This window comes from Pagrus major, chromosome 8, assembly GCF_040436345.1.
Source record: "Pagrus major chromosome 8, Pma_NU_1.0".
NCBI lineage: Eukaryota > Metazoa > Chordata > Actinopteri > Spariformes > Sparidae > Pagrus > Pagrus major.
The window spans coordinates 30532815-30559597 of record NC_133222.1 but is presented as its reverse complement, the minus strand read 5'-3'; the positions used below and the strand labels follow the sequence as shown (position 1 = coordinate 30559597).

Below are 26783 nucleotides of genomic sequence, written 5' to 3'. Positions count from 1 at the left end.
TTCATAGGAAAAACTTGTTGTATTTTCTATTAGTTTCTAAGTGGATATTTGAGGATAGTACTAGGAACATTAAAAGAGACATATTGTGCTAATTTTCAGGTCCTTAATTGTATTTTTCACTACTAGAACAGGTTTACATGCTTTAGTGCTCAAAAAACACATCAGTTTCCTCATTCTGTTCAGTGCTGCAGCTCCGTATCCCCCTCTGTCTGAAACGCTCTGTTTTAGCCCCCGTGCTAATTCAATTCTTACGTGCCAAACTAGCCACTGGGTATTAATTATGCAAATATGTGACAAGGTGACATAGTGTGATGTCACAAAGTAACAGAATTAAAGACGGGACTACTGACGAGGCGTTTCAGGAGCAGTGTTTTCTGTGGGAGACAGCAGCTTCTGTTGGCGCAGACTTTTTGACATCCAAGGTCTTTTACATGCACAAGAACATAAAACACTGAAGTGAGGGAAAAAAAATGAAAATGCATAATAGGTCTCCTTTAATGTGAGGTTTTATTCAAGGTAGCCTTTGCCAAGATCCACATCTTGACTGAAGAAAACCCGTGAGTGGGCACCTTGGCATCGACCTTAGTAAGAGCACAGGTGAAGTGAAAAGATCCTTTTCATGAGCGTCAACACACTGCAGTGTGTCCTATTGTAACTGTGCAATTCATTAAGTTTTAGACTGAGGTACAGTCTGTAAAGTATCTCTAGTATCACACCATGTGATAGTCCTCAAGAAACCTGTATGCATGCTTCAAGAAACATGATGCGTCATGTGATTAGGTTCAAACCAAGATATAGGTGCAGGGATACTGCTGATCATCAAGCATTATCACTTTTTATTGACTATGTCTTTGTTATCTGACATCGTAGCTCGTTGCTAGGACTATGTGGAGTTAGATCGCTTGACAGAGATCATGTAGACTAAAGAAGCATCATGGCTTGTGTGTCAGCCAATATCTAATCTGAAACCGAATAAAAGGAGAGCAGCTAGCGTCTATACATGAAACCACTGAAAAAAAGCTAAATGCAGCAGTGCGGAAAAAGAAACTAGATACACTTCGGCACTTGGTCAAGGCATTGAGGATGGGGAGGGCATGATATTGGCATGTCAACATCACAGCTCGTACTGACAACACATCTGGAGTCCGAGCAAACAGCACGAGCTCCGACACCTTCTATTACACACTCACAGGAAGCTACTAGTACACTGACGATGCAAACACGTGTCACCTTTCACGTTACACACACATGTACCTACGCAGGTTTGTCCTTGGCTGTTAGTTTTCCGACATTGCTAAATTGATACAGCTATGAATTAAAACATCTCTCTGTTAATCATTCCGTACAGTACAGTGCTATGACATAAGAATTACACCTGAAATCAATCGGCTACCTATAGCAGAATATGGACGATACGATAATTAATTCAATGAGCTCTAACCCTCTATGACCTTCAAGTTACTGTGGAAAACAAATACTGAACAGAACACACAGGTACATCACTCCAACTCACGTATACGCACATCAAGAATCAATAACATTCATCAAGACTAGAAAATATTTCCTGACCTCTTTTTGTCAGTGTTACATTCAAGATTGTTTAACAGTCAGCATCAGTAACTTCCTGCCTTCATCATATACTTTAGTGACAATAGTTGTATTGTCAGTGGGGCCACCTCTGCTTGGTCTTTGGCCTGTTCTTTTTTCTCTCTTTCTACGCCCCTCTTATATCGTCTGGGGGTCATGGGAGTGTCTCTGTCTCCCTCTGGTGCTCAGGGGTTGTACTCAATGGGGCACCAAAGTCCCCCCCCACCAGTCAGACTTAACGCATCTTGTAGTCGTGGGCTATGGCCGCTTCACACAGCTGTCCTTTGAAATCCAGCTCGAAGGTGAAGTCCAAGTCGCGCTGGGGGAGAAAAGAGAGGTGGTTTTCAGAGGGGGGGGGGGGGGGGGGTAATGATTGAGCAAATTACTTCAGGGAAACAAAAAGAGAGCGTGCTATCAGGGTTTCAATTTGACCCGGCAGCTGAACATGATGTTAAATAAGCACAGACTGTTTGTGTTAGACAACAGAAGGAAGCAGAGCCCCGCTTCTCCCTCCCAGAGGAGGAGGAGGAGAGGATACTGACAAGGTCAACAATAGAATCTGTTGTTGTTTGTCTGGAAGTCACTGCAGTGCGGCTGCCTGCTCTGACCGCCATCCAATACTGAGGAGAAAACAATCTGCTGTGGGCCAGCAGGCGCAGGAAATGAATCATTTCTTAGAGAGGATGAGAGCTCCAATCATACTGTCAGGCACTCTTTATTTATTATGTTTGTATTATATATGTATCTATATATGCTTTACCACTAGACATAATTTAAATACACCACCCACCACCATTTGAGTTATAGTTACACTTGCTACTTACACAATATGTAAATGAGACTGCACTATACTCACAGCGTTTTTCTCATTGGGCTTCATACCAATGCTGCCAGTGATCTCCTCTCCCCTCCGCACCGTCAAGTAGTCCTCCAGGTAAAACACTGTCTGCTTCCAGTGGGTGTATGGAGCATCAGGTGCTGGAACACACACACATAGAAAAACACTCTTTTCAAATGAACATCAGCTATTTTAATCTTGTAACTAAGCGGTGCCACTTTCTAATAAGACAGCCTTTCAGAGGCGTTTATTAGTTTTTACTACTGAATTTAGTTATGGTTAATACATTATTTATTGATATTTAGGGGCAGAAAGAAAATAAAACATTCAGAATTATATGTTCAACAGTGTCTAATGTATTAATGTATGTTTGCAGGTCTTGAGGAGAACTACTGCGTATGTGAAAATGTAGTATAAAGCTTTTTGTGGCTCCGGAGGAAGCTGCAGGTGTTCTGATAAATTGCCTCCAGTGATGTCAGTCATTGACCAAGTTGCATTGTGGGTAGTGTGGGAGCCAGGTTTTGAAAAGCAGGCTAGTACTGGCATTGTACACCATTGGATTCATTACAGACAGTTTAAAAACAACTGAGTAAAATCAATACAGCAGAACCAGAGATATCACCTTTTTTATTTCACATATTCTACTTGCTTTTCAAAACCCGGGGCCTACATTATCCACAATGCAACTTAGCCACAGAAAATTGGTGGACTTACCCTTTAAAATTAGCTTTTTATATCTACAGAGGGAGCAGGTCCTCTTCCACAGAGACTGCTATGTTGTACCTCAATGTTTCTACAGAAGCTCAGAAGGGACAAACCAATCACTGGCTCTAGAGAGGGCCTTTAGCATCTTATTTGCATTTTTAGTGACCACTGTTGGGGAGGGTTAGACGAGGGGAGTTCAGTTGGTTGCTTCACACTATACCTTTAATTAATGTTTGTTTTACTTAATTTGCACACACACACACGATCAGATAAAATCAGATGATAAAAAACAAAAAACAGATCAGGAGAGATCAAGAAGCCATCGTGCTTGTACAAAGGTCTTGCATATGGCACCTTTAATAGAGCCATTAGCTATAATTTCAGCTTTTACACAGGGCGTCTGATAAGAAAGTTGGACCAACAAAGTTTTAAACACACCAACTGAACGTCTAAGATGTAAGGCAACAGTAAACATGTCATCCCCTTCTCAGTGATGCATTGGTTATATCTCTATCCAGTGGAGCCTCCTCTGTTTACCAAGGATGTGATGTGTATGCCAGCAAACACTGAGCAGAAGGCAGAGAGACACCCTGGACATGTTGTCAGTCCATCATGAGGCTAACAGAGACACACAGTCTCTACCTGACGTGAATGAAGAATAAACACAAAGCGGACAGAGAACGGGCAGAGACAGGAACGGAGCCTGTCCTTCCTGTTGTGAAGCAATGGTGCAAAAACAGCCAGCGGCTCCACTTGAGTTCAAGATGACAGCGCTGAAGTGAAAGGGAGGAAATGCATGACTGCGTTCTTGACCTCTCCACTGTCGCTCGAGTCAATCTTCTTTCGCCACAATTCCAATTTGTATCTTTTGTGCCACCTTACAGTCATCTATGTGTGTGTATGCAGGGAGATAGAAACAATCCGACATCCCTGCCCCAAAATAAATGTGAGACTCCCCAGTGCCCTGACCATCACTGATCGCTCGGCCGTGATTCATGAGGTCGGTAGCGCTTAGATCGACTTTCTGCCAGCCGTCCTGGTGCAGTGTGGTAGCTCTGCCTTCATAGATGAGCTCTTTGTGAGTCCATAGATAAAAGGGCCTGCCAATCAGCATGTCTGCTGCACAGGCTGGCCTCTCAGTATTTTTGGACATGGTTCAATAAAGACACTGACAAGCTAGCTGTGTTTCTTATGCTAATTCAATGGATGAGTGGGCAAATCCACTGACCAGCATGAGTTGTCATCTTTGACCCCAGCCTGCCGTTTAATCCTTGGCTGTGAGACTGTGTGTGTCTGATACGATACTTTTCTCAGGACTGTATGGGGAATCAATGGCAAGCCTTGGCTTTGGATGAACTTGTTTGACAGAGAATCTTACAGAAAACCAAAAGAGGAGAGGTTGGTGTGGTAGAAACAGATGAGGTTAGGGAATGATTAGATACATCTTTTCTTTCCCTGGTGATGCTTTAATCTGACAACCAAAGAGCCGACAGATACATTCTACTGCACACACTGTTTCATTTCAGTTACAGTGACACGACCACTAGAGGTCAGTCACACACAGATTTTGACAGTGTTCATTCTCTCCAGCCCAGCACTGTTTGGATCAGCCTGATCTGAACTGCTCTACAGTAAAGAGACGGTGACTTTTATTGTGATAGGTGCCTTCGGAGAACACAGACCACGTTTGGAAGAAATGCTCTTTCATCTATGAGGTATTTCTAATAACAGAAACTCCCCATACTACTAGGCAGCTACCAACTGGATGAAACGCAATAAGCTTGACGAATGGACCACTGTATATTCTGGGATGCTTTGAGCTTGTTACTCCCATTTTACTTCAGCGACATTATTACCACAAGTGTCTAGTGAAGCTGTCCTCCAACCGAGGGGCTTGATTTCAGGCCCCTGGGAGCATTTGGTTCCACATAAAATGTTTGCTTGTGGATGTTTTCTGTCTGCCCAATAAAATGAAATTCGGTTCCAGTTTATATAGAAGAAGCCCGGCAACGTCCTCCTCCCTTCTTCCTTCATTGTTACTCCCTTGCAGTAGTTAATGAAGAGCTTGCTACCAGCATGAGGTATACCCACAATTCACCACAAAGTATTTTCACTGCTCTAGGTGCCTCTTGGCATGACAAAAATGAGTTGATGTTTACATTTTCAGTAATTTGTTGTAGTTCATTTACAGTGCTGTAGTAATGAGTCCTAAAAAACGGAAATCAGTTTGCATTTTTGCTCTTCTGGTTCCCTCGCCTCAAAGTCAGTGAGTTTTTTGAATGGGTTTTGGGTTAAATGCCTGAAATAAGGTCTGTAGTTACCATAGACTTAAGACATTTGAAGGTTTTGTTCTACGACATAAAATACATCACTAAATGTCCCACAATGTAATTATAAAGCGCTGATGTGTCTTAAAAACTGTGGTTGTTAACAAGTGTCTAAATGAGACTACAGAGGTTGTCGGGGACATTAAACGCATCAGGTCGACCACACAGAGACTCATCCACTCACTAGTCCGTCTTTGCAGGCCGACTTTAGTTGTGAACTATTTGAATTCTAACTTTACAACTTGTATGTTGATCAGTTTATAGAAAACATGAACAGTAGTTGTGCAGTAAGATGCTTAGTGGTGGTGACGTTTAAGTCATGTGACAGCAGTGTAGTCTGTTTATAGCCTAACATTAGCTTTTTACTTAAATCACAAAAGTGTTTTTTATCTGTGAAGATTATCTTGTTTAACAAAAAATGTAAGTATCATAAACTTGTGTTCGCCACAGAGCTTATCTTCTGCAGTATTCCAACATCCAGTGGAGAAGTCCCACAGGCTTTTTGTCGAGGGAACCAGGGCGATGCTAACCTCTAGCCTGACTCTGTCTGAGAGTCTCCAACAACTTGCCTCCAATCTTCATGTTCAGCTACATAAAGCTAACCATCTGCCACCCATATTTTCATATTTAAAGGAGGCTTATGTAACAATATGTAGCAAATGACATGTATTAATCACTTTGTTGTTGGCCATATATGAGGGGATTGTAACATGATATGGAAATCATGACCTTCCCTGTCTCTTTCGGTTGCCTATACAAACCTGTGGATGATTTGTTTAAGGTGTTTAATGCTGCTGGACTGTGGATTGTTCAGTGTAGGTCAGCCCTGCTCCGCTAACAGTGAGCAACAGTGGCTGACTTTTGTTTAGAAATGGAGTCTGCTAACATAAATTAACGACCGGCTTCCAGCACAGAGTACCTCGGAGCCGCTTTAAAGGACCAACATAAAAATGGTAAGGATCATCTTCTCAAAATATTGAACTATTCCCGTGTGCACTTTTCAGGTCATCCTTTTCTATTTCTCCTCTGCGAACCAGAAGGTCATGCTTCTTCTACATTGCAAATTTCCCGTCTATGTGGCTCACTGAAGCAATCAAGGGAAGATGGCATATTAATAAGGAACTGAGAGCACCCACAGCCTCAGCAGGGTTCCTGCTCTGCTGTACTTTAAGCAGACATGAGGGTGATATTGAATCTGACTTTCACTGCTGAAACTGTACTCATATCTCTCAGTGTGTAGGCTGGTGACAAAATGGAGATGAATGATTTTTTAGATTATAATTACCATCACTATAATACATTACTGTAGCGCTAATGCTTTAAATACGCTTACACAACCACACACACACACACCATGATCCCGGCCGCGCTGTATGTAAAGTAAGCGACTGTCTGAGGCAGCGTACCGGTGGAGAAACCAGTCTTCTTGTGACACTTGGTGAACTCGATGTGGAAGTAGGTGACCAGAGCATGGATGTAGTCGTTCCTCTGGATCTGCAGGCAGAACGCTGAGGTAAATGTGAGGTCCTCAGTCTTCACCGTGTAGATGTCCACTTCCTGTTGGAGTAAAGAGACTCCTCTCACATATCTGGACCACATAAAACTCTGTCCACCCCTTTTCCCCTATGTGTTGTATTTTAGCATTTTGGAATATGATTATTTCAGATTGTACACATAGAAGGAATTTTACTCCAGATTTGTCATTGCTTTTAATGTATTTACACCGGAGTACATAAAACAGCTAAGAATAGATTTGCTATCTTGATAAGAGCTAGTTAAGAAGATATCACGTCAGCTGGTTAGCTTATCTGAAATAGGGGAAACAGCTTGCCGGCTTAAAAACTTCAAGAAAACTTTACTTTTTGCTTGTAGGTCGATTTTAAAACTTGGAAGGAGCCATGGAAGTTAGCTGCTTCCATGGCTAGTTACAGGAACTTTTCCTTACTTCCTTTAACATTATGAGGTAGGGCATTTTTCAACATTTTCATTCATTTCTCAGGTAATAATGCTTGGATCTTGATGAAAAAAGCTCTGGCCTATCACGGTGGCTGTTGTCTACGAGTGAGTATAACTGCAATTTCATTCGCTTGAGTTATGGTTAAGCAGTTATGGGTGGTTTTAGAGTTTAGAGTGATTTGGGCTATCGAGTTGAATTAAAGGAGACTGTTGGGCCTTGGCGGAGGTATGCACTTAACTGTGTGCCATTCTACAGTAGTTTCACATGCAATATATCAATAAGACAAAAAACATAGCCATAAAAGAAATACAGTACCACTTCTACCTGCAAAAACACATGAGACCACCATTACACCCAGCTGGGTCCTAATGACCGCCAAGAAACCAGTGACCCTTGTGTGGGTAGGGCAAGCGTAAGGGACCTGGGGTCATTTGGGAGCTCTAACTGTTGACAAGCTCCAGGTGTTAATGCATGCACGGTGCTAGCAACCCCATATCTGTAGATGTCCCCTGGTTCGAGTCAGTTTAACAGGGTATCTGTTACCACACTGTCCCGCTAGGCCTGGTTCAGAGAACATCGTGTTCCAGATCCAGGTTTACTGTCGTTTGAACGCCGCCGCGCCAACATATCATGTTAGCTTTGATGATTGAGTAACTGAGCGGAGTGACGTTCACCTTTCCCTGTAGGTAAACATGTAGGCAGAGGTGTGATAATCTTGTTTCATGTACCATCGGCGCTAACAAATATGCGCGGCTTGCTTGCTGGCTTTAGTGCCAGATGCCACATTTGCTGTGAGGAATGAGCCTTATGTTTGTTGGCAATAAACACGATGCTATATTAATGTCAGATTCCCCTGCTGTCTTTAGAGAATAATCACTCCCATAAACACATTTTCCAGATATTTACATGCAGTATAAACTTCTCAAAGTCATATTTCTAAGTTTAAGACAGCAGTATACTGTGATGCACCGCAATGTTTACCCTCCTGCTGTTTACTCTAAAGGCAAAATAAAAAATGTAAGAGCACTTTCATGGAGGTTGTTAATGTTAAATTAATTATTTTCTGCAGGATTATACTTGGTAATGATCCTCTCTGTGTTGCTACCAAAGTTTCAAGCTGCAGTTTAATAACACGAGGTCCTATGTGTACTTCTCCTCGGCTATACAACTTTAATGATGCCATTCAGTAATCCATTTAAAGACAATAAAGCTTGTCAGCGGAGTATCATTGTTGTAGGGCCTCCCTTTTTTTCAAAGACTCGAAGACAAGCAGCATTCCCATCAGCTTCATAGAGATTTTTTATTAAACTCTCATGAATGATTTCTTTGCTGATTGTATATTTACATGCTCCTAAAACAACAGGCTGTCTGAAGAAAACGAAAACTGGCTGCTTGATAATCAGCAGCATGAAGACTGCCACACTGAAGTCAAGTAGTGATCAAAAAGCAATATTCCACAAGGACAGAGGTGAGACGGGGCAGAGCCGTCTAATCAACGGCAGCCATAAGGTCACCATGACAAGGAGAACAATCAGGAGGACTAGACAGGCTGCTATTGACATGCATGGCACAGCAGCCTGAGTCCTCTAATCCACACGGTGAGAGGCACAGACAGGATGACAGCCACACGGCAAGGTTGTACTCATACCAGCCACAGCATAGCATGCAATATGTTAAGCAATCAATCAATGTCACAAAATAGTTTGTGTTAAGGTATGTATGTGTGTGTGGTTTACCACTGTAATAATGCAGCATATCTGCATAATAGTCCATATTAGCCACCTTACTGGCATTTTCTATGGGACAGCTGTAATGTGTTGACATTGTACAGTATAATTACTCATTTACAGTACATTACAGTAAGCAGGCATTAGAAAAGTGTGTGCAGTATCATTAAAACTTGGTAATAATGAGTATTATGAAATGTTGATAAAAGGTCCATTTAGCAGCTGTTTTGGTTCGTTTGATCATATCACATGATCTTGCCCCATTGTCATGGTAATGTATATGTTAAAGTGCTAGTTTGTGTCTTCTGATGTGGGGTTGTATGAGGTACTTATCCCCAGTCAGTGTATTACCTGCAGTAGATGACCGTCAGCTCTCCCTCTGGGTGGAGGAGCAGCGCCGAGCACCAACAAGCAAGCAGAGCATTGTACTGCTAAACGGGACCGACAGCAAGACCTATTTTAGCGACCTAAAAAAAATATTTTTGGTGCTTTTCATTGGTGTCAGAGATATAGTACAGGGCAGGCAGAGCTGGGCTTGTGTGTAGGAATACAGATGTTGTACAGTAAAGTGCCAAAAATGTTCCAAATATAGCGTACACTTAAACAGACATATATTTTCTTTAGGTGTACCTTCTTTTAGGTAGCTAAAATACGTCTTGCTGTCGGTCCTGTTGAGCAGTACAATGCTCTGCTTCCCTGTCGGTGCTACGTGCTGCTTCTCCACACAGGAGGAGAGCTGACAGTCATCTACTGCAGGTAATACACTGACTGGAGACAAGTACCTCATACAACCCCACATCAAAAGACCCAAACATTCCCTTTAGGATTTCCATTTTTTCTGGGTACTTAAAGGACTTCGATGTCCATGTTAGCTTAAAGACTGTGGGGATGTGACTCACAGCTCCAGAAAAGCTATCAAATGGACCTTTTCTGGTAAGGCTGTTCCCTCAACTGCTCTCAAGCTTTAAAGCCACCATGGATGAAAAGTGCTCAGATAAAATGGAAATTTGAACATCTACAATTGACCTTTTACTTAAACTCTGAATATCATGACATTTGATTGAAAGCTCCAGAACAGCTACTAAATGATGTTTCCAAGGTCAAGAGATAACTTTGAACCTCAACAAAGATGATTTTGGATCATTGTTAGTGTTGAATTGATGATTGGCCATCAGTGACTTTGATCATTGGCTGAATCTAGTCACATGGTTCCTGTAGCCTTTGTAATGCTGCTGCGCATAGTACAGTACCACATGCTTTGAGCTAAATGCTAACACCAGCCTGCAAACATGCTAACATGTTGACCTAAACAGGTGTAATTCTAACTATGGTCATCATCTTGGTTTAGTTGTTAGCATGCTAACATTAGCTAATCATTAATAAACACAATGTAGCCTACAGCTGTGGCTGATGGGAATATTCGTTTTGCAGGTATTTGGCAGGTGTTAATTTACTGTGAAGTCAAACAGATGGTATGTGGAGTACCGTCTTGTATCCTCTAGTTGGCATTACGGCCACTGCCATCTTGTTTTTTTGGTGCAGGTAGTGGTCATAATTAGATAAGAGGGTGGAGCTGATTGGATCTGACTGACTTCACTCAAAACCACAAATGTCAACATCATCATAGTAGTGAGATATTTTAGTTTGGATCAAAGTGGTGGACTGACCGACTGACTTCCCTAATGTAAGCTCTTATCTGCACTGCACTGGGTCTACAGCTGACATTTAGTCTGGCATTGTGATAAATTGATCGTCTGCCATCAGTGAAAATATTGTCAATGTTTTACTCACCTTAATGAGGCAGGAGTTGGTCACCACCTGTTTGGGGTCCACTACATCCACCAGTGGTTCCTTCATGGCCACATTACGGATACAGGTCATATCAAAGCCGTACACGTTCTCCCACCCTGGTAAATACAGCATCATTGAGTAACTGTGCCACCATGATTTCTTTTCTATTCTGTTTCTTCTTTTCAAGTTTTGATTCAGTTCAGTCAGTTTTAAAGGGGAAGCAGTTGGGCTGCCGGTGTTGGGGTGATAGGGCCCAGACACGCCAAAGTGACATCAAAGAAGTTATGGCGACGAAGGCCATTAGTCTCGGCACTTGAACACACCGCAAAGAAAACAGCTGATGGCCAGCTGCATCAAAGGAAATACCTCTCCATACCGTCAGGTAGCAGTAGTCTGTATTCGTCATTCAAAAGGGGAACCAGAAGACTCAAGACTGCAGATATACAAACCATTGTTATGATATAGGGTTTTTGTCACTACTTCTGCTAATATAGCCACTTCTAATCAAGAATGTGTCTGATAAAAAGCTAGAAATGGCACTGGCGAAAAGACAGAGGTGGAAAATAAGGAGAAATCGCACTAAATCATGGACTCATGGAAATCAGGGCGTAAGGCTCGAGGACCTTTCCCTTTCTTTTTCTGCTTCTCCTCTTATGCACTGATTCAGGTAGCTGAACAGCCAATCAGAGTGATTTCTCTCACTGACAGGGTCCGCCACCAATTCTACATGTTCAATCGGCCAAAAAGGCATTCACCAGGGCTGACAAGTACCAGTGGTGTGGGACACTACACAACAGTTACTGCCATAGATGCTCACCAATGTCCCCGACATTGGTGTGTCAGGGGCCTTACTCAAAGAGCTTCCCAGCCACCCGAGAGTTTTTGGACAGCTCTCATTTTGACGGATGGGACTCACATTGTAATTGTAAATGATTTGTAAACATAAGCCTCCTTGAACACAACCTCCCCTCATGCCTTGGATACACCGCTTTGGAAGAATCATGCCATACATTATTCATTAAGCTCCTTAAGATGGTGTGTGAGCAAACATCTCTATCGTGACCCAAAAGGAGAGAGCTGCTTGAGTGAGTCGGAGAGCTGGTGATAATGAACAGGTCACAAACCCCGGGGACTTTGTAATGTACTGTATTTGCATTTCTTGCTGCCCACTTAACCAAGGCAGCGTGCAGCTCAGAGCAGCACTAATGACTACAGGATGCTCTTAGAGTACTGGAGTGCTCCAGAAGGCCACTTTGAACTGAGTGGAAAGGTCATGTTGGACCATGTGCCCTGAGAGAAAGAAGTTTGTGGTCCATATTTGTGCTCCTCTCACAGCTTGCTTGCTGAATGATGTATATAACTATCAGGATATTTTATGGTGCAGTGTGGTTGTGTAACTTCCCAGATGTAAGAGGGAGTGTGAGTAGGAAGCCTTTTGGCTATTGTTCTGTTTGCGTGCCTTTTGTCATCTGGGTTGTGCACTGGCTTCACACAGACCTTGACGCTGTCCTAATGCTCTGTGTCCAGCAGCAAAACATCGCCCACAGTCCTCCTGACAGCTTCAGAGTGGGATGATACACAGATGGAGAGGCCTGTTGACTTACAATATCAATTATCGCCCCCAGTGTTATGCCTGAGGGAAAGTTCAAAATCATCTGAAGAGCGCCCACGCTTGTGCGAGCGCCCACGCTTGTGCGAGCACAAGGCGGAGGTGTGGAGGTGTGTTTCTACATTCACGGTTCATTTACAATGCAAAGACATAATCCTGGTTATGGCCACCCAAGAGCTGCAAAGGGTTTCTAATAGATCTAATACACACATCCAGTCCCGCATACACACACTCACACTGAACTTACAATGTATTTTGAAGTCTTTGTACTGCCTGTCCTCAATGGCCACCACATACAGAGAGGCACGGTCAGGAAACATTAATCCACCGGGTTTCTGTTTGACAGAGGAGGCAAGAGAATAAGTCACAATTCATCCTGAACACATTACAAAAGGTCTACATTACAGCATTGGTGACAGTTCATTCCTCAGACAAGTACAAGTTTAAATCATGTGGTGTTATTGTTCCCTCAGCGTGCAGACTGGAATATAGACTGGACTACGTGACTACGACTATCAATTTTCAACAACAAAAGATAATAGAAAAATAAACAGTCATATGAGATTGTAGTTAATAATGTAAAAATCCTGCTAACTTTATAGAATTCTTATTTATATAATAACATTTTCTACGATCGGATGACATGTTTCCTAGTTCGGCTGAAATAAAGCACCCAATTGGCGGGAGGGTCGACGTATGTGGCATACAAACATCAGGTTTGTCTCCTCTCTCTGGTTGTACTAACTTTGCAGTTAGCCAGCAAATGTATAAGTTTATATTGATTTTTTATTTTTACCTCATTTTAATGAGACAGTATTGCAAATAACTTGTAATCATATAAATCATATAAAAAAAACAATTGATGATAACAAAAGGAGGTCAAAGGTTTTTTTTCCGGTTCTCCCAGTGGTATTTGTTACTGATGTTATTGCAGGTTACACTTACATACTGTACTACAACATCAAGTGTATACACACATCGAGACACACACACTCCACACATCATTACCAGCCACTTGTCCCTGGCAAAGATGACAGTGTTTAGCATGGATTCATAGAAGAGGCAGTAGCCCATCCACTCAGATATTATGATGTCAACCTTCTCGACTGGAAGCTCCACCTCCTCCACCTTGCCTTTGAAGATGGTGATCACTGCAACGAACAGCATGTCTTTTAAATCACAATCAATGCTCGTACTGTGGCAGAAGCAGAGTACTGGAAAGAAAGAAAGCAGGTAAGTGAATATGGAAGTAAGAAGTAAGTAAGAAAATAAGTAAGTAGTAAGTAAGTAGTAAGTAACTAAGTACTTAGTATGTAAGTAAGTAGGTAAGTAAATTAGTGAGTTGTAGATAAGTAAGTTACTGAGTAAGTAGGTAGGTAAGCAAGTTAGCAATTAATAAGTAACTAAGTAAGTTGCTAAATAAGTAAGTAGGAGAGTAAGGAAGAAGAAAGAAAGAAAGAAAAACTCTAGGTGATGACACATTTGTTTGTGCACTGTGTGCTAACATGGCAGCCATAGTGTTCTTATAGAAATCTGCCCAGCTGGGATTTACAGAGGAGGCGTGGATCTTTGCCCTGCCTGGGATTAGCTGACTTCAGCTTTGTTTGTTCTGCCTCGTCAAGAAGTTATTGAAGAGTTTCCCTGGTGATACAAGTGTCTGTCAGGATGACATGTGAGCCCTGTTACTCCAACCGGTGATTGCTTCCTGCGTCTTCACAGTTTAGAAAGTCAGTCAGAGCAGTGTGTTAACTCTCTTCTCAATTACTGGTGCATACTTGATATTCATAGGTTTATAGATAGGACACTGGCTGACAGGGAGGTTTACGGAGCCAGCATTTGGTAGATGTACAGTCAGGGAAATTTGTTTTTGAAGTATTATGATTAAACCATGTGCTTTGAAGTTACATAAGTTGGGAGCGTGTTCGTGCAAATGAATACAAATGAGCCGGTTCAGTGCAGCATGGAATGATTAACACAGGTCTATCCTCACAGATTCCCACCCATCTTCTTCTTCTCCTTCTCGTCCTTCATGCGTACCTGCCAGCCTTCCTTCCCTCCCTCTCCCTCCTCTTCATTCACTATCTCTGTCACGACTCTAACCAGGTCTGTTGCTCCCCTCTCTGCAGAAGAAGTGCAGTGTCATCAGAAAGGAGAGAACAGGAGAGAGGAACAGCTGCAGCTCTTACCACTGTCGAGGTGGTTGGACTTGATGATCCTCTCTGAGTACTCTGATATACTGGAACATTCAATCTGGCAGAGGAAAAAAGAAAAAAACGAATTAAGTGACCATAAATGAAGGAGTGGGAAGCTTTAGGAGGAATATCTTTAATGGAATGGCTCGTGCTCTTGCAATAACATGTCCTCAGTTTGCCTATAATGCAGATTCAGGAGACTTTTAATGTTTTTCTGCTGAACTGATATCGACTGGAATGCCTCGTTTAAAAGACAAACTATGTTTCCGTTGCGGCTCTACAAGAGCAACCATACTGTAAATTCAGCTGCAAAGACAAGGCCAAAAATAACTATTAATCCATCCCTCTGTGTGGGTTAGGAAACAGAAGGATCCTTCATCTTTAATTTATTATCTATCAGAATTTGTTGACCAATGAGATTTTAAGAACATCCCTGCTTGACAAAAATGTTGAAAAATAAAAACAACATCTCTTTTAGTCTCCCTTATATTTGTAAAGGCGATCTGTGATTGTAACAAGTGGCTAACACAATACATGCATTACTCTTTGACTGTAGTGAAGTAGAAGTAGAAAGTAGCATAAAATGGAAATACTCAAGTTCGACTATTGGTAAAGACAGATGACAGTATTTTTTCATAGATGGTTAGTGGCAGAGTGATGAGCATTTATGTGCCATGTACAGGCAGTGACAATCCCTTCACTGTTTTTCACATGATGCCCCTCGCTGCCACTGGATTTATCACAATGCGTCCAGACACGTCCAGAATTGAGTCTTTATTTTTTGAGTCCAACCCTGCAGCCATCACCAGGTTCTCTGTGGGGTAGAAAACAAGGTCACCCTTGTTGAGTGTCTCTCTGTGGAATGTTTCCATTCCTCTCCTGAATGAAACACTGTCAGCCTGCACCTGGTTACCTATTTTAGTTGATGCCACTTCCCAGTGACTTTATCTTTATATAAAAGATCGCAAAAACTGGGCAGCTGCACCTGGCCGACCAGCTTTGAGTTCGCAAAAGCTGTTCTGTCGAGGGATTTTTTTTCCTGTCTGCAGCGCTTGATAGCATTAAGTAGCTCTTTATCAGTTACAGTATGTTTGTGACTTGTGAGCCCGACTGCAGAAGGTAACCAGCAAGGGAGGAATTATCATCCGACACCACGCACTGAGGTTAATTTAGCAATGCAAGAAGCGTCCTGGAGTCAATCTGAAAACAGCGGGTGATAAAAGAGTATGAAGGGATAGATATTACAAGGTGACCAGCCTCTGAATCGCTGCCAGAGCATCTTACTCTAAGTAATTAAGGTGAAGATTAGTCAGTGCTCAACTGCAACCAGCCATTTAGCTCCGAAGGGACCTTCAGCGTCTAGTTTCATTACTCTTTTGACATTTTAAATTCTTTCAAATTATCCTAACCTCTCTGCCTTTTCTTTGTCTCAGTTCTCTCTTCCATGCTCTCTCTTTACTACCTTGTCTTTTCCATCCTGAGCTGCTTGACACGATTTGTACCAATAATAGATGATTTATTGAGGTGCCAGCAATAACAGAGTAACAACATAATAACGCGCATTCATTCGTCAGAATAAACTCTGGACGCTTCTCGGTGGCGGCATACGAACAAAACATAATTCAGCAGGAGGCATTTGTCAATATCGACCTCTTACAGCGTCAAGCAGCCTGCGGGTATAGATTTCCACCTGAGAGTGAGCACTCTCTTCCACCTACCCTAGGACTGGAGGTGTGTGGAACAGAGTTTCATCTGGTCATAATCAGGCGGACTCTTGGTTGAACTCTGGGTGCTCTGGGTCGTTAAAAAAAACCAGGCAAGGACCCTTGTGCAGAGAGCAGGCTGAAAAATGGAAGCGCTCAGCTGCGCCCTGGGTCTATTTGGGCTTTTATTTTAGAGGCAGAAACCAATTAGACGTGCTCTACAAGCGACACAACAACTGTGAGATGGCCAAAGTAAGAAATATCTTGGAGGTTTCTTGTTTGTTTGTAAGGGATACTTATAGAAAAACCTTGACAGTTGCAGAGGCAGTGCACTGTACACATGTATATAGCCAAAGCCGTTAACACTGCCTCCCTGGAGCGCCCTTATTTCTCCACTACCTATTATTGGAGAACCAGTCAGGATGCTGCTGGTGGCGCCCACGGACACCAAACACACAACACTGACGCACCTGCCCATTAAAACAAGGCTGCAACTGAAACAAACAAGAATACCCAACGTTGCACCGGCTGTATGCATGCGTGTGCACTTATATTGCTGTGCTGTTGGCGAGTGTTGCCATTGACAGCCCTCTAATTGGCAATGATTCCTCATCTCCTTCCTCATCTAGACAGCCATTAGCCACATGTCCATCAGCGTCATGCTTCAGTGGGAGTACTGAGGCCTCGGGGGGTGTGTAGAGTCAACACACCCTCACACGGTGCCTCCTGCACCTCTCACTAGTGTCAGGAGGAGTCACTGTCATGTAGTCCTCCCTGTGGGCTCCCAATATAGTGCTTCTCGCTGGAGACACAGGAAGTGCAATTTTCTAACTTTGCCCAGGTGTCACGACAACATAACACTTGCTTGAAACAAGTTAAGCAAGCTAAGAGACACACTTGTAAATGTTAGAATTTAAAGATGCCATATGCATTTTTGATTGTTAGATGGCAGAAAGTAAATCGTCCCATCATCTAACATGAACAAGCTTTGATGTCTAATGCCTAAGTGGGCATCTTGGCATCTGGCTCTCTTCTGTCTCTATTGTTTAGAAATAACAGATGTAAGTGTTGTCATCGTTTTAGCTAATCTCCTGTCCGTTTTGCAGTCAGCAGTCCCCTCCCTCCTCTCCATGTCACTGTGTGTTCATTAGCAGACAGGGCCGCCTCTTAATGGACTTCTCTGTCCTGATTGGATAAAGTGGGCAGGGATACCAGAAAACTTGTTTTGGGTTGACATGGGTTACGAACCAAACACTCAATTACAGTGATTACTGTTGGAATATAGAACTATTTAACACTTAAAAATCACTTACAGCAGCTTTAACTTTACATTCCTGCCTTATATTCTGCTTATTGGCTTCACACTCATTTATCTGAGCTGAGCAGGTAGCAAACAATCTGCACGGTCTATATCAGGGCTTGTCCCACAAACTGCGTACTTCTACATGTTTGTGATGTTTAATGTGTACTTCCTCTGCAGACAACATTAGCCCGAGCAATTATTTGCATGTGCTGCATTCTTTTGACTAAACATATTAATTTCACGCTGTGGGGAGAACAACTTTAAAGCATAATAAATGAAGAAACAGCAAATGATCTTTAAGTGTTTGTCTTCAAATACATTTGGGTTCCAGGTGAATTATTTATGGCTGTCGTCGAAATGTGGGATATATTATTAGAAAAGATATTGCTCTGTTACATATGGAATTCAGAACCGGGGACTCTTTTATGGGATCCAGAATAGAGGTCATCATTTTCCTTTTTTATGTAACAAGGTCCATATGACAGAGTGGTGTTCTTGTTGGCCCAGAGCCCAGTCCTTCCACCTTACGAGCCCATCTTTCACATGAAGTGTTATGATAAAGGTATGAGCTTTGGTCCGGGGCTCAAACTGAGAGCATCTAAATCAAAGGTGAACTAAATCCCTGAAATCTTAGCCCCATTTCTGTGGATAAAACCCTTCCAGATGGACAGCGGTATAAGCACAAACTGAAGTGATATTCCAGTTTAAAGTACAAAGAGAGGGATAGAGGAACTGAGCGAGACAGCAGGAGAGGGAAGGAAAACAAAACATGAGATGCAAGCTAAGTCACACACACAAACACATAAACACATAATGCCAACCAGTAGCTCAGAACAAGTCTCGTGGCAATTCCAAGGTAATCATTCCTCCCCTTGAGCAAAACCACGCTGTCTGGAGCTGCGGTACAAAAATAGGTTCCACGTGGTTATCCCAAACTAGCGATGTGTATCTAGCGTGCATCCTCAGACATGCCCTGACTAGCAATTACTTCTGCCCCAGTACACGTTAACAGAAATAGCTCTCAAAATCACTCAGCCTGTCAACCTGCCTGAGAGGCCACACACTTTTATCACCTGCCTGTCACGGAAGATATTCCTCCAGAATTAAAGGGAGTCTGGCGAGAAATGGTTAAAAAGTATGCACAGACCCACAGGGAACCAGTCGTACACATGCAGCACATGCACACAGTGTGAGCAGCTTGTCAGGCTGGGCTCCACAGTGATTCGACCCCGATGGTTCAGCATGATAAAGGAAACACGTCTTACCCCATACACGTGCTTCGCTCCTGCCTTGGCGGCGAACATGGACAGGATCCCAGTCCCGCTCCCGACATCCAGCACTATTTTGTCCTTGAAGACATGCTTGTTGTGGTACATGGAGTTCCTGTAGGTGAGCGTCCTCACTTCGTCCTTCAGCATCTCCTGGTTTAGCATATGACAAATAATATAAGGAGGATGTTGACACAGCTAACCCCTGTGGAGAGCGACAATTTGTTTTGCTGAATTACTGGCTGGACGGTGGGTGCCTGGATTTGCTGTGGTATCTGCAGTGGAGCGGTGACAAATATCACACAGGCCTCACCTAATCTTACTCTATTACATCTCAGCCAAATGGTTTACATTCAAATCCATAGTTGGTGTTTCTGAATAAATCCCATGAGCCCGCAGGCTCAGCCTGTCTGCATCTCCTGTCTGCCGGAGTTCATGCATGTGTGAGTGTGAGGAATGTTCAGAAATGACAGAAATACATCTGACCCACATCTAAAAATATTTTGAAAAATCATTTCACAGGTCACAGTTGAAACTCTTCTTATACAAACTCTAATACTAAAGGTTTCCTTTAAGAAATAAAGAAATTAATATTTAGTATATTTACAGGTGACTGTTAAGTTTATTGAAATCAAAATTGCTCCATTCCTCCACCATTCTCCCTGACGTCCACATGAGCGTGGATCTGAAGCAGGGCATCTGCATCCCAGGCAGGAGTTTCTCTCTGCCCGTGTTCACATCTCATGTCCTTTCACAGGATTGGCTGACCGTAGCCCCAACCATGGTTCTAACCATCTCTGACAGTTAGTATTTGGTCGTTGCTGGTTGTTAGGGCTGCACAGAGCAGGAGGATGAGCTACCTGGGAGGCTCAGGTCACACACAATCATCATTAAAGTGCCTTACCAACACACAGTAGAGAAGTCTAAACAAAAAGAAAATAGAAATTAAGGAAAAAACCATCATGGAGACTAACATCAGCAGAGAAAGGGGGTGCCTAGTACAACCAATTCATGGTTTCCACATCTGCATGGAGACAAGTGACATTAATTGACCCAGATCTGTGAGGGACTGTCCACACTACAAGCACATCGAGTGTTCATGCACTGGAAAGTTAAACTGTATTTCGTCAGTGGTCCTGTTCTTGTGAAGCAGTTGCACACACTGTTTGCTTTCTTAACATTTTCACATTGTTCAGCCAAATTCAACAAACGTCCAGGCGTGTGTATGGAAACACCTGCCCTTTCACCATCCATGTGCGAGCTGACACATGGCCACATTCATCCTAGAGTATGATGAAGGCTTTAGTGGCCTAAGTGGTCCAATCTGTAAGAAAGTTGATTTCCCAACTCGCCAATTACTGACGCTCTGGGATTATAGTTCGTATTGGACGCCATCCCAAAGAATCAGTATTTGATGAGTCGGGGGAAACAAAAGCGTCAGTATTTGAGACTCAAATATCTACTTTTCCTACCAATAGGACCTTTCAAAGTTGGAATGCTTTGCAGATTTGTGCTAGTTTTTCCTGGTTTTGTTCTATTTTCAGACCACATAAATAATGGAAACCTTGTCCAAAATCAATGGAAAAATGCTTTAGTGCTCCTTTAAAGGAAAATATTTTTTTTTTTTACAACTTACATTTGTAATTTAGCCATTGCTCCCATTGGTTATGATGATATTTTATCCAAATTCTTCATGGTTGAGATCTAAGGTAAAGCAACTGTCTGAGCAACCACAGCACAGATCAAACTGTTCTTTAACTACATTATCTACGCCTTTTATGAGGAAGAGAAACGAGAAACATAACTGTCCATGTAACACTTTAACTCTTAGAGGGATATTTCCTGGGTCATTTTGATCTATTGCATCTCCAAACACAGTTGTGTTTACACTCATTTTTACAATGTGATGGATGAAATCCTTGTGCTCACATATGTTGCCATATGTGAGTTTTATTTATGAATTTAGACTGATACAAAAATCTGCATGCAAAATGTGGAGCTGATGGAGAGTGAGTGTTTGAGGGATGATACACATTCCTCAGGATGATCTGTTTACTGCAGGCAGTGCATGAACCACATTGTTCATATAAAAGATGTGGCAGAAATGCAAACAGGAATGTGCACACTGAATTTCTGATTTCCTACTGTCTGGTCCAACCCTAACCCAACAGGTCCAACCCTAACCCAATAATCCATCAAACTCTAACCCAGTACGTCAAACTCTACCCCAGGAATAGGAAAACAGAAAAAAATATCCGTCAATGATTGTCACTCTGATAGGACATACAGGCGTACCTCATGTATACCAAAGTGTGCATAAGAGTCAAAGTAGTAGTCACGTGAGGTCATCTCCTCTGGGCTGAGGAACTTTGACATCTTGCCGCGCCCAGCACAGTTAGGCAGGTTGGCAGCATGGGGTGTATGTGGCGGCAGAGGAGGCCGCGTGGTGTGCTGGATGGAAGGCACCGGCTTGGGCAACGAGGTGGGCTGCGCCGACTGGGACTGAATTATGCGGATTGGCTGTGGCTGTGGCTGCGGTTGCTGGAAGGACAGAGATAAAGAAGAAAAACACTCATTTAAGGTTGAGGACTCTTGTTAGTTGAACCACTTTAGTAACAGCAACTCGGCATCAACAATATCACAGGAAGACATTTGTATTCATGGACAGGGACCGGCTTCCACTTATCAGCCATTCCCCTTAACATTTCCATTCGAGCCTCTCAGCTCATCTATCACTCTAGTGTTTCATGGAGCAGTTTGGTGAGTTCACGGAGTCCAGAGAGCCCACTGAGTCGAGAGGATACTTTCATCACTGACATGAAGTCAGCCTGTCTGTCAACAGAAGGCAGAGATGGCAAGAAAGCTTTGCGCAGAAGGTACACCCATAACACTCTGATTATCACCTCTGAGGCCAGCAGGGAAGGTATAGCAATGTGTGTGTGTGTGTGTGTGTGTGTGTGTGTGTGTGTGTGTGTGTGTGTGTGTGTGTGTGTGTGTGTGTGTGTGTGTGAGGTGAAGGAGAAAAAGAAACAGACTCCCTGCATCTCTGTATTTCGAGCCAGTAAGCCATTCTGGTGTTTATTCTCATTCCAACTTACAGGCTTCTAAAAATAAAACATAAATAATCGGCAAGATGGACCAAAATAGATGGCTGACAGTGTTGCTTCAGTATTTTCACAACAGTATATTTCATTTTTAACGTGGGAGGAGAAACAAAGGAAGAGGACAAAATGTAAAGTTCTGCGTTTCAGGAAAACTTATGGAGGTGCAGCATATAAGCTCCATCTCAAATACATCACTTCTCATAGTATTTTCCACTACTATTATTGCCTTTTTCGTGCATTTGCATGAAATTTGCATTTATACAGTCTGATCTGGCAGCACACCCTGACACATGCTGCCGCTGCTGGAATTTAAACCATTTCTTGCATTAATTTTTGTGACTTTACCTTTCAGAACTTCAGTTTATGTGACACATGTTCACCTCCGGCTGAGACCAATTAGCTTTGCAGAAGGCAGTTCTCCATCTTCATTGTTGAGACAATGGACAGCAGACACATGATCAGCTTGAGAGTATTTAGACTGGAACAATAATCCACAGAAATCGAGTAAGGCTGGTGTATAACAGAGTCAAAAAGGTGGATAACCTTACAAATAGATGAAGTCATACTGTTGTGACAAACAAGGCCAGTGTAAGTCTGTGTGGCACATAGATCAAGTGGACTTAGAGTAGGATTTCTGTCAGTGGCATTGATTCTTGCTTGTTTGCTTCTGTCCACCCTCCTCCTCCTCCTCCTCCTCCTCCTCCTCCTCGTCCGCTTCCTCCTTCTCCTCCTTCCTGCATCTATCCCTTTAAAATGGCCATTAAATTACTCTTTCCCCACTGAGTTTTAAACACCACATGACCGGGACACAGTGAGTGATGAAATCATATGGGCAGATAACTGGCCACAACATGGTGCATTCACACTGAAGCTGGCCTGGATTAGTTACGTATCAGGTGTTCAATAAAGATGCATTGAAGAAGCGTTTGTAGCCATGCTAGCTGTTAGACAGTTTGTGCCCTGACTGAAATATCTCGACAACTATTCGACAAATTGACATCAAATTTTGACAGACATTCAATCAGAATGGGACTGACTTGGGTGATCCTCTGACTTAATGTCATTATGAGATTTTGATTTGTCTAGTGCTTTGATATAAATGACCAAATACCTAAAAAAATAATTAGACTCAGCTGTATGTTGTGTTAAGTGCTAATTTGCAAATATTAAACATATTATGCTCATTTTCGGGTTCATAATTATATTTTTGGTTACTGCTAGAACAGGCTTATATGCTTTAATGCTAAAAAAAACACCTCAGTTTTCACATACTGTATACATACATCTTTTTTAGCTACTGTCTCTTTAAGATTTGATTGTTTGTTATATAAAAGATGAGGTGCATTGTGAGAGACTTGTAATTAAAAAGGATTGACCAACTGTTGAACTTCTCTTAATCCTTTAAGCCATGATGCTGATCTGAAGAGGGGGCACTTCAGTACAGTGCAGCATTTTAACCCATCACTGAGACTTTACTGTTACTTATTGATATATTATGTATTATTATGCCAGGAAAGTTCAAAATGACGAATGTCTCTATTTAGCAAATTAAAAAGTAAAGTAAGACTAAGCTCAGTTATGTGTACGCTCCCAGGAAAGACTGCAGATAAATTACAACAGGGAAAGCAAAAAAAAGACAGATTTGATAAACAGCTGGCCTCAGGCCAACACTCTAAGAGTCAATAATTACAAGACAGGGCCACAGAAGAGGTGATTAAGGCTGCCAAGTTAATATAGAATCGATGAGGACTTTCTAAAAGTTGCAATGTGGAAAAACAAAATCGCTGCAGGCTGTCATTAAAGGATGGATTAAAGCAGATTGGGGTGCAGTACGGTCAGAGGGGAGCAGCTGCAGTGGGTGTAACTGAGATGCCTCGACACAGGAAAGAGAGGGTGGCACATGTCCTTGCTTCTGACCCTCCGGACGGATAAACACATTTGGGCTTCTATTTCAGACTGGATCCTCACCTCTACATGGAGGTGATGATGGTTATCTGAGAAGGGCATTCAATTGGTACTTGTGTTACACAGTCCGTACAAGGGCACACATGGTCACTTTGTACCTGTTACTACTGATGTCAGGGTTAATGTCAGTGGGTGGACTGGTAAATTATACATCATTTGAGGGGAACCTGGTGATTCAATGCATAGCTGGAAAAGGGTGCACCGTAAAAAAGAAATCTGTTATTGTACGGCATTTTTCCTGTTTAATTTCCCTGTATTTTTTATTACAATATATGATACGATATGATTCCATACGATACGATACGATACGATACGATAAGGTACACAGTTACACTATTAATCCCCCAAGGGAGAAACTGAGTGTCAGAAACTACTATACAACTAATACACAAAAAATATCAGTAAAAGCACAAAAACAGTGAATTTACATGTAAATACCAAATAGAATTACATGAACAATCTATAACTATGAATGACCATACTTTTTTTGTACAGACATTTTTTTCTACGTAAAAATACTTTAACAAATGTATCATAATTTCGCACTTAATTATTTTTTATTAAATAGATGAAACTGTTACATTCAAGATTAATTCACATTCATATATATATATTTTTAAAAAAGGATCAAATTTGTGAAAAGTAACCGTATAAGAAGTATTGGCTCTATAGTTTTACATACATTTGTGTGTTAATTGAAGACATCTTCTATAATTATTGAAAATTTTAAACAAAAACATGAAATAAACGTGTTTATATCAATTTTCTAGCAATACATTTTAAAAAAAAGTTAGCAACTTCACTGTCAAGACACCTCTTGACTCTATGTTTTTGCCCAATTGTTTGTTGGCTGGTTTGTGAGCAGGATTAGACGAAAACTACTGAGCAGATGTCCACAAAACCTGGATGGAGGATGGGTCTCGGCCCAGAATAGACCCGAATGACTTTTGGTGTGGATTTGGATAAAAGGACAGATCCAGGAATTTGTTCTTACTTTCCTTAACATTGCAAGACAGGGCATTATTTGACATTTTTCTGCAGGGATCTTGATAATAAAAAAAAAAATGGGAAAAAAGATGTATTTAGGTGTCTTGTATCTATTTGTGAGTACTATTTGATGTGGATCCAAATAAAAATCTGGATCTAGTGGATTTAAATATATTCTATTTGATATTGAATTAGGCTTGATTGAAATAAAGGGGACTGTTAAAAGACAAAAAATAAAGATCTCATGTGAAATGAGGGCATGTTTTTATGAAATACTTATCTTTTGTTATTTTACAGTATATATTGGCTCTTCAGCTTCAGGGAATATTACTGTTTTTTTTTATTTTGTTTTTACAGTGTACAAGACAGATGGATTAAAGTCAATGATGGCTTACTGTATGGAGGGCTTTTTACTGCGGTAAGGTCAGAGGAAATCAGCATCTAACTGATCACTTCATGGAAAAAAGTCCTCTAACAGTCGGGAAAGAGATCCACTTTGGTCTTCTGCCATACAGCACTTATGCTGTATGGCAGAAGACCAGAATCCCATCCAGGCATCATCCTCTCATTATGATGTATCAGGTGCCTGCTGCCCTCAGATGTGAGCGCATTGATCAAATCTTGAGAGTGAACAAACTTGCTTTGATGAAACTTTTTTTTCTTTTTGGATGAATGTTTAACAAAGCAACATGAAGCTGTCTCCATCTCCACAGGGCGTTTGAATCTTTCAAGCATTACTTTGAGATGTATCAGCACCGCTCCTTCAGTAGCCTCTCACATTGTGAATGCAGATGTGGCACATTAGACTCGTGTTGTGCTGTTCTGAGATCACAGCTCAAAACCGAGATGAATTCTTCTGTGAAATGTGTCAGATAATGCGCATTTGGGGATGAAGGGGGGGTCGACTAAAAACTACTCCCTGCGTCCTGGGGATCCCCCCAATTTAGGCCCAGCAGAGAGCCATTAACATCACGTCTCCAGCTCATCCTGCTTCCCCTCAAAATCTGCTCCACACATCATGCCCCAGCGTTCTCCGCTGCGCCTGCGAGCTGCTGCAGTACCTTGGACAGCGCAGCGTGAAGCAGCAACACGCTCTGCCCCGTTCAGCCTCACCATGCGCACACTGTGCCTCATTCAAACTGCTTCTTTTAATGCAAAGACATTCAAGTACACTTAGATTTTTTTTTTAAGACGCCTTCTGAGGGATATTTATGCGAGAACGGGTGGGAACATTGTGCGTAAGAGGGAGAGAGAGAGAGCAGATTCTCCTTGTCACATCCTGTCATCTAAATACATGAAAGTGAAATCATGCTGAAATATCATAATACTGGGAGATTCAATGTTTACGCACGCTCTGCGTAAAAATGCCTGTTTTCTCTGGGCAAACATGCACGCAGAGATGGAGCCCATCACTCACACTGCTCTTTCATCCGGACAGCCAGCATCCTGCAGTCTGTCCGGGATGCAACTTCTGCTTAAAGGTAGCAAACACGCTACGGGAGGCGTTCAGGACCCAGAAGGCAATCACAATTGAGTTAAGGCAATCAAAAGGTGTCTCTCACACTTACCTCGATGCTCTCAGACTCCGCCATTTTTCTCCTGAGGAGCATGCAGCGGGACGAGTGCTTAATTCCCATAAGAGCCGGCGAGATTTGTGCTCACACTTAAAGAAGAAGTGAAGAGGGCGAGGAGACGGTCCGCTTTACTGTCTGTCCCTGTC

General features: G+C 42.2%; 1 protein-coding gene across 5 annotated transcripts; it reads right to left on the bottom strand.

Annotated features, from left to right (window-relative positions):
• Positions 1–1822: 1822 nt before the first annotated feature.
• Positions 1823–26712, bottom strand: LOC141001451 (protein arginine N-methyltransferase 8-B). Of its 5 annotated transcripts, XM_073472527.1 has the most exons (12): positions 26632–26700; positions 26533–26537; positions 24899–24926; positions 21303–21548; positions 19005–19160; positions 14728–14791; positions 13550–13692; positions 12789–12876; positions 10933–11048; positions 6864–7014; positions 2444–2565; positions 1823–1906 (listed from the first exon to the last, which is right to left on the bottom strand). In XM_073472527.1, the coding sequence occupies exons 1-12, from the start codon at positions 26698–26700 to the stop codon at positions 1823–1825; spliced, it is 1272 nt and encodes a 423-aa protein (XP_073328628.1). The 5 variants fall into 5 exon arrangements, with proteins under 5 accessions (XP_073328628.1, XP_073328633.1, XP_073328632.1 ...); XM_073472532.1 differs by lacking the exons at positions 24899–24926; positions 26533–26537 and having other exon boundaries at positions 26632–26712; XM_073472531.1 differs by lacking the exons at positions 24899–24926; positions 26533–26537 and having other exon boundaries at positions 21303–21509; positions 26626–26700.
• Positions 26713–26783: the final 71 nt, after the last annotated feature.

Coding starts and splice junctions, on each gene's coding strand:
- LOC141001451 (XM_073472527.1), bottom strand. CDS start 26,700: ATGGGAATTAAGCACTCGTCCCGCTGCATGCTCCTCAGGAGAAAAATG. Junction 11,049..12,788: donor CAAAGACTTCAAAATACATT/GTAAGTTCAGTG, acceptor TGTATTTACCAG/GGTGGGAGAACGTGTACGGC. Junction 1,907..2,443: donor AGCCCAATGAGAAAAACGCT/GTGAGTATAGTG, acceptor TTTCTCCCCCAG/CGCGACTTGGACTTCACCTT.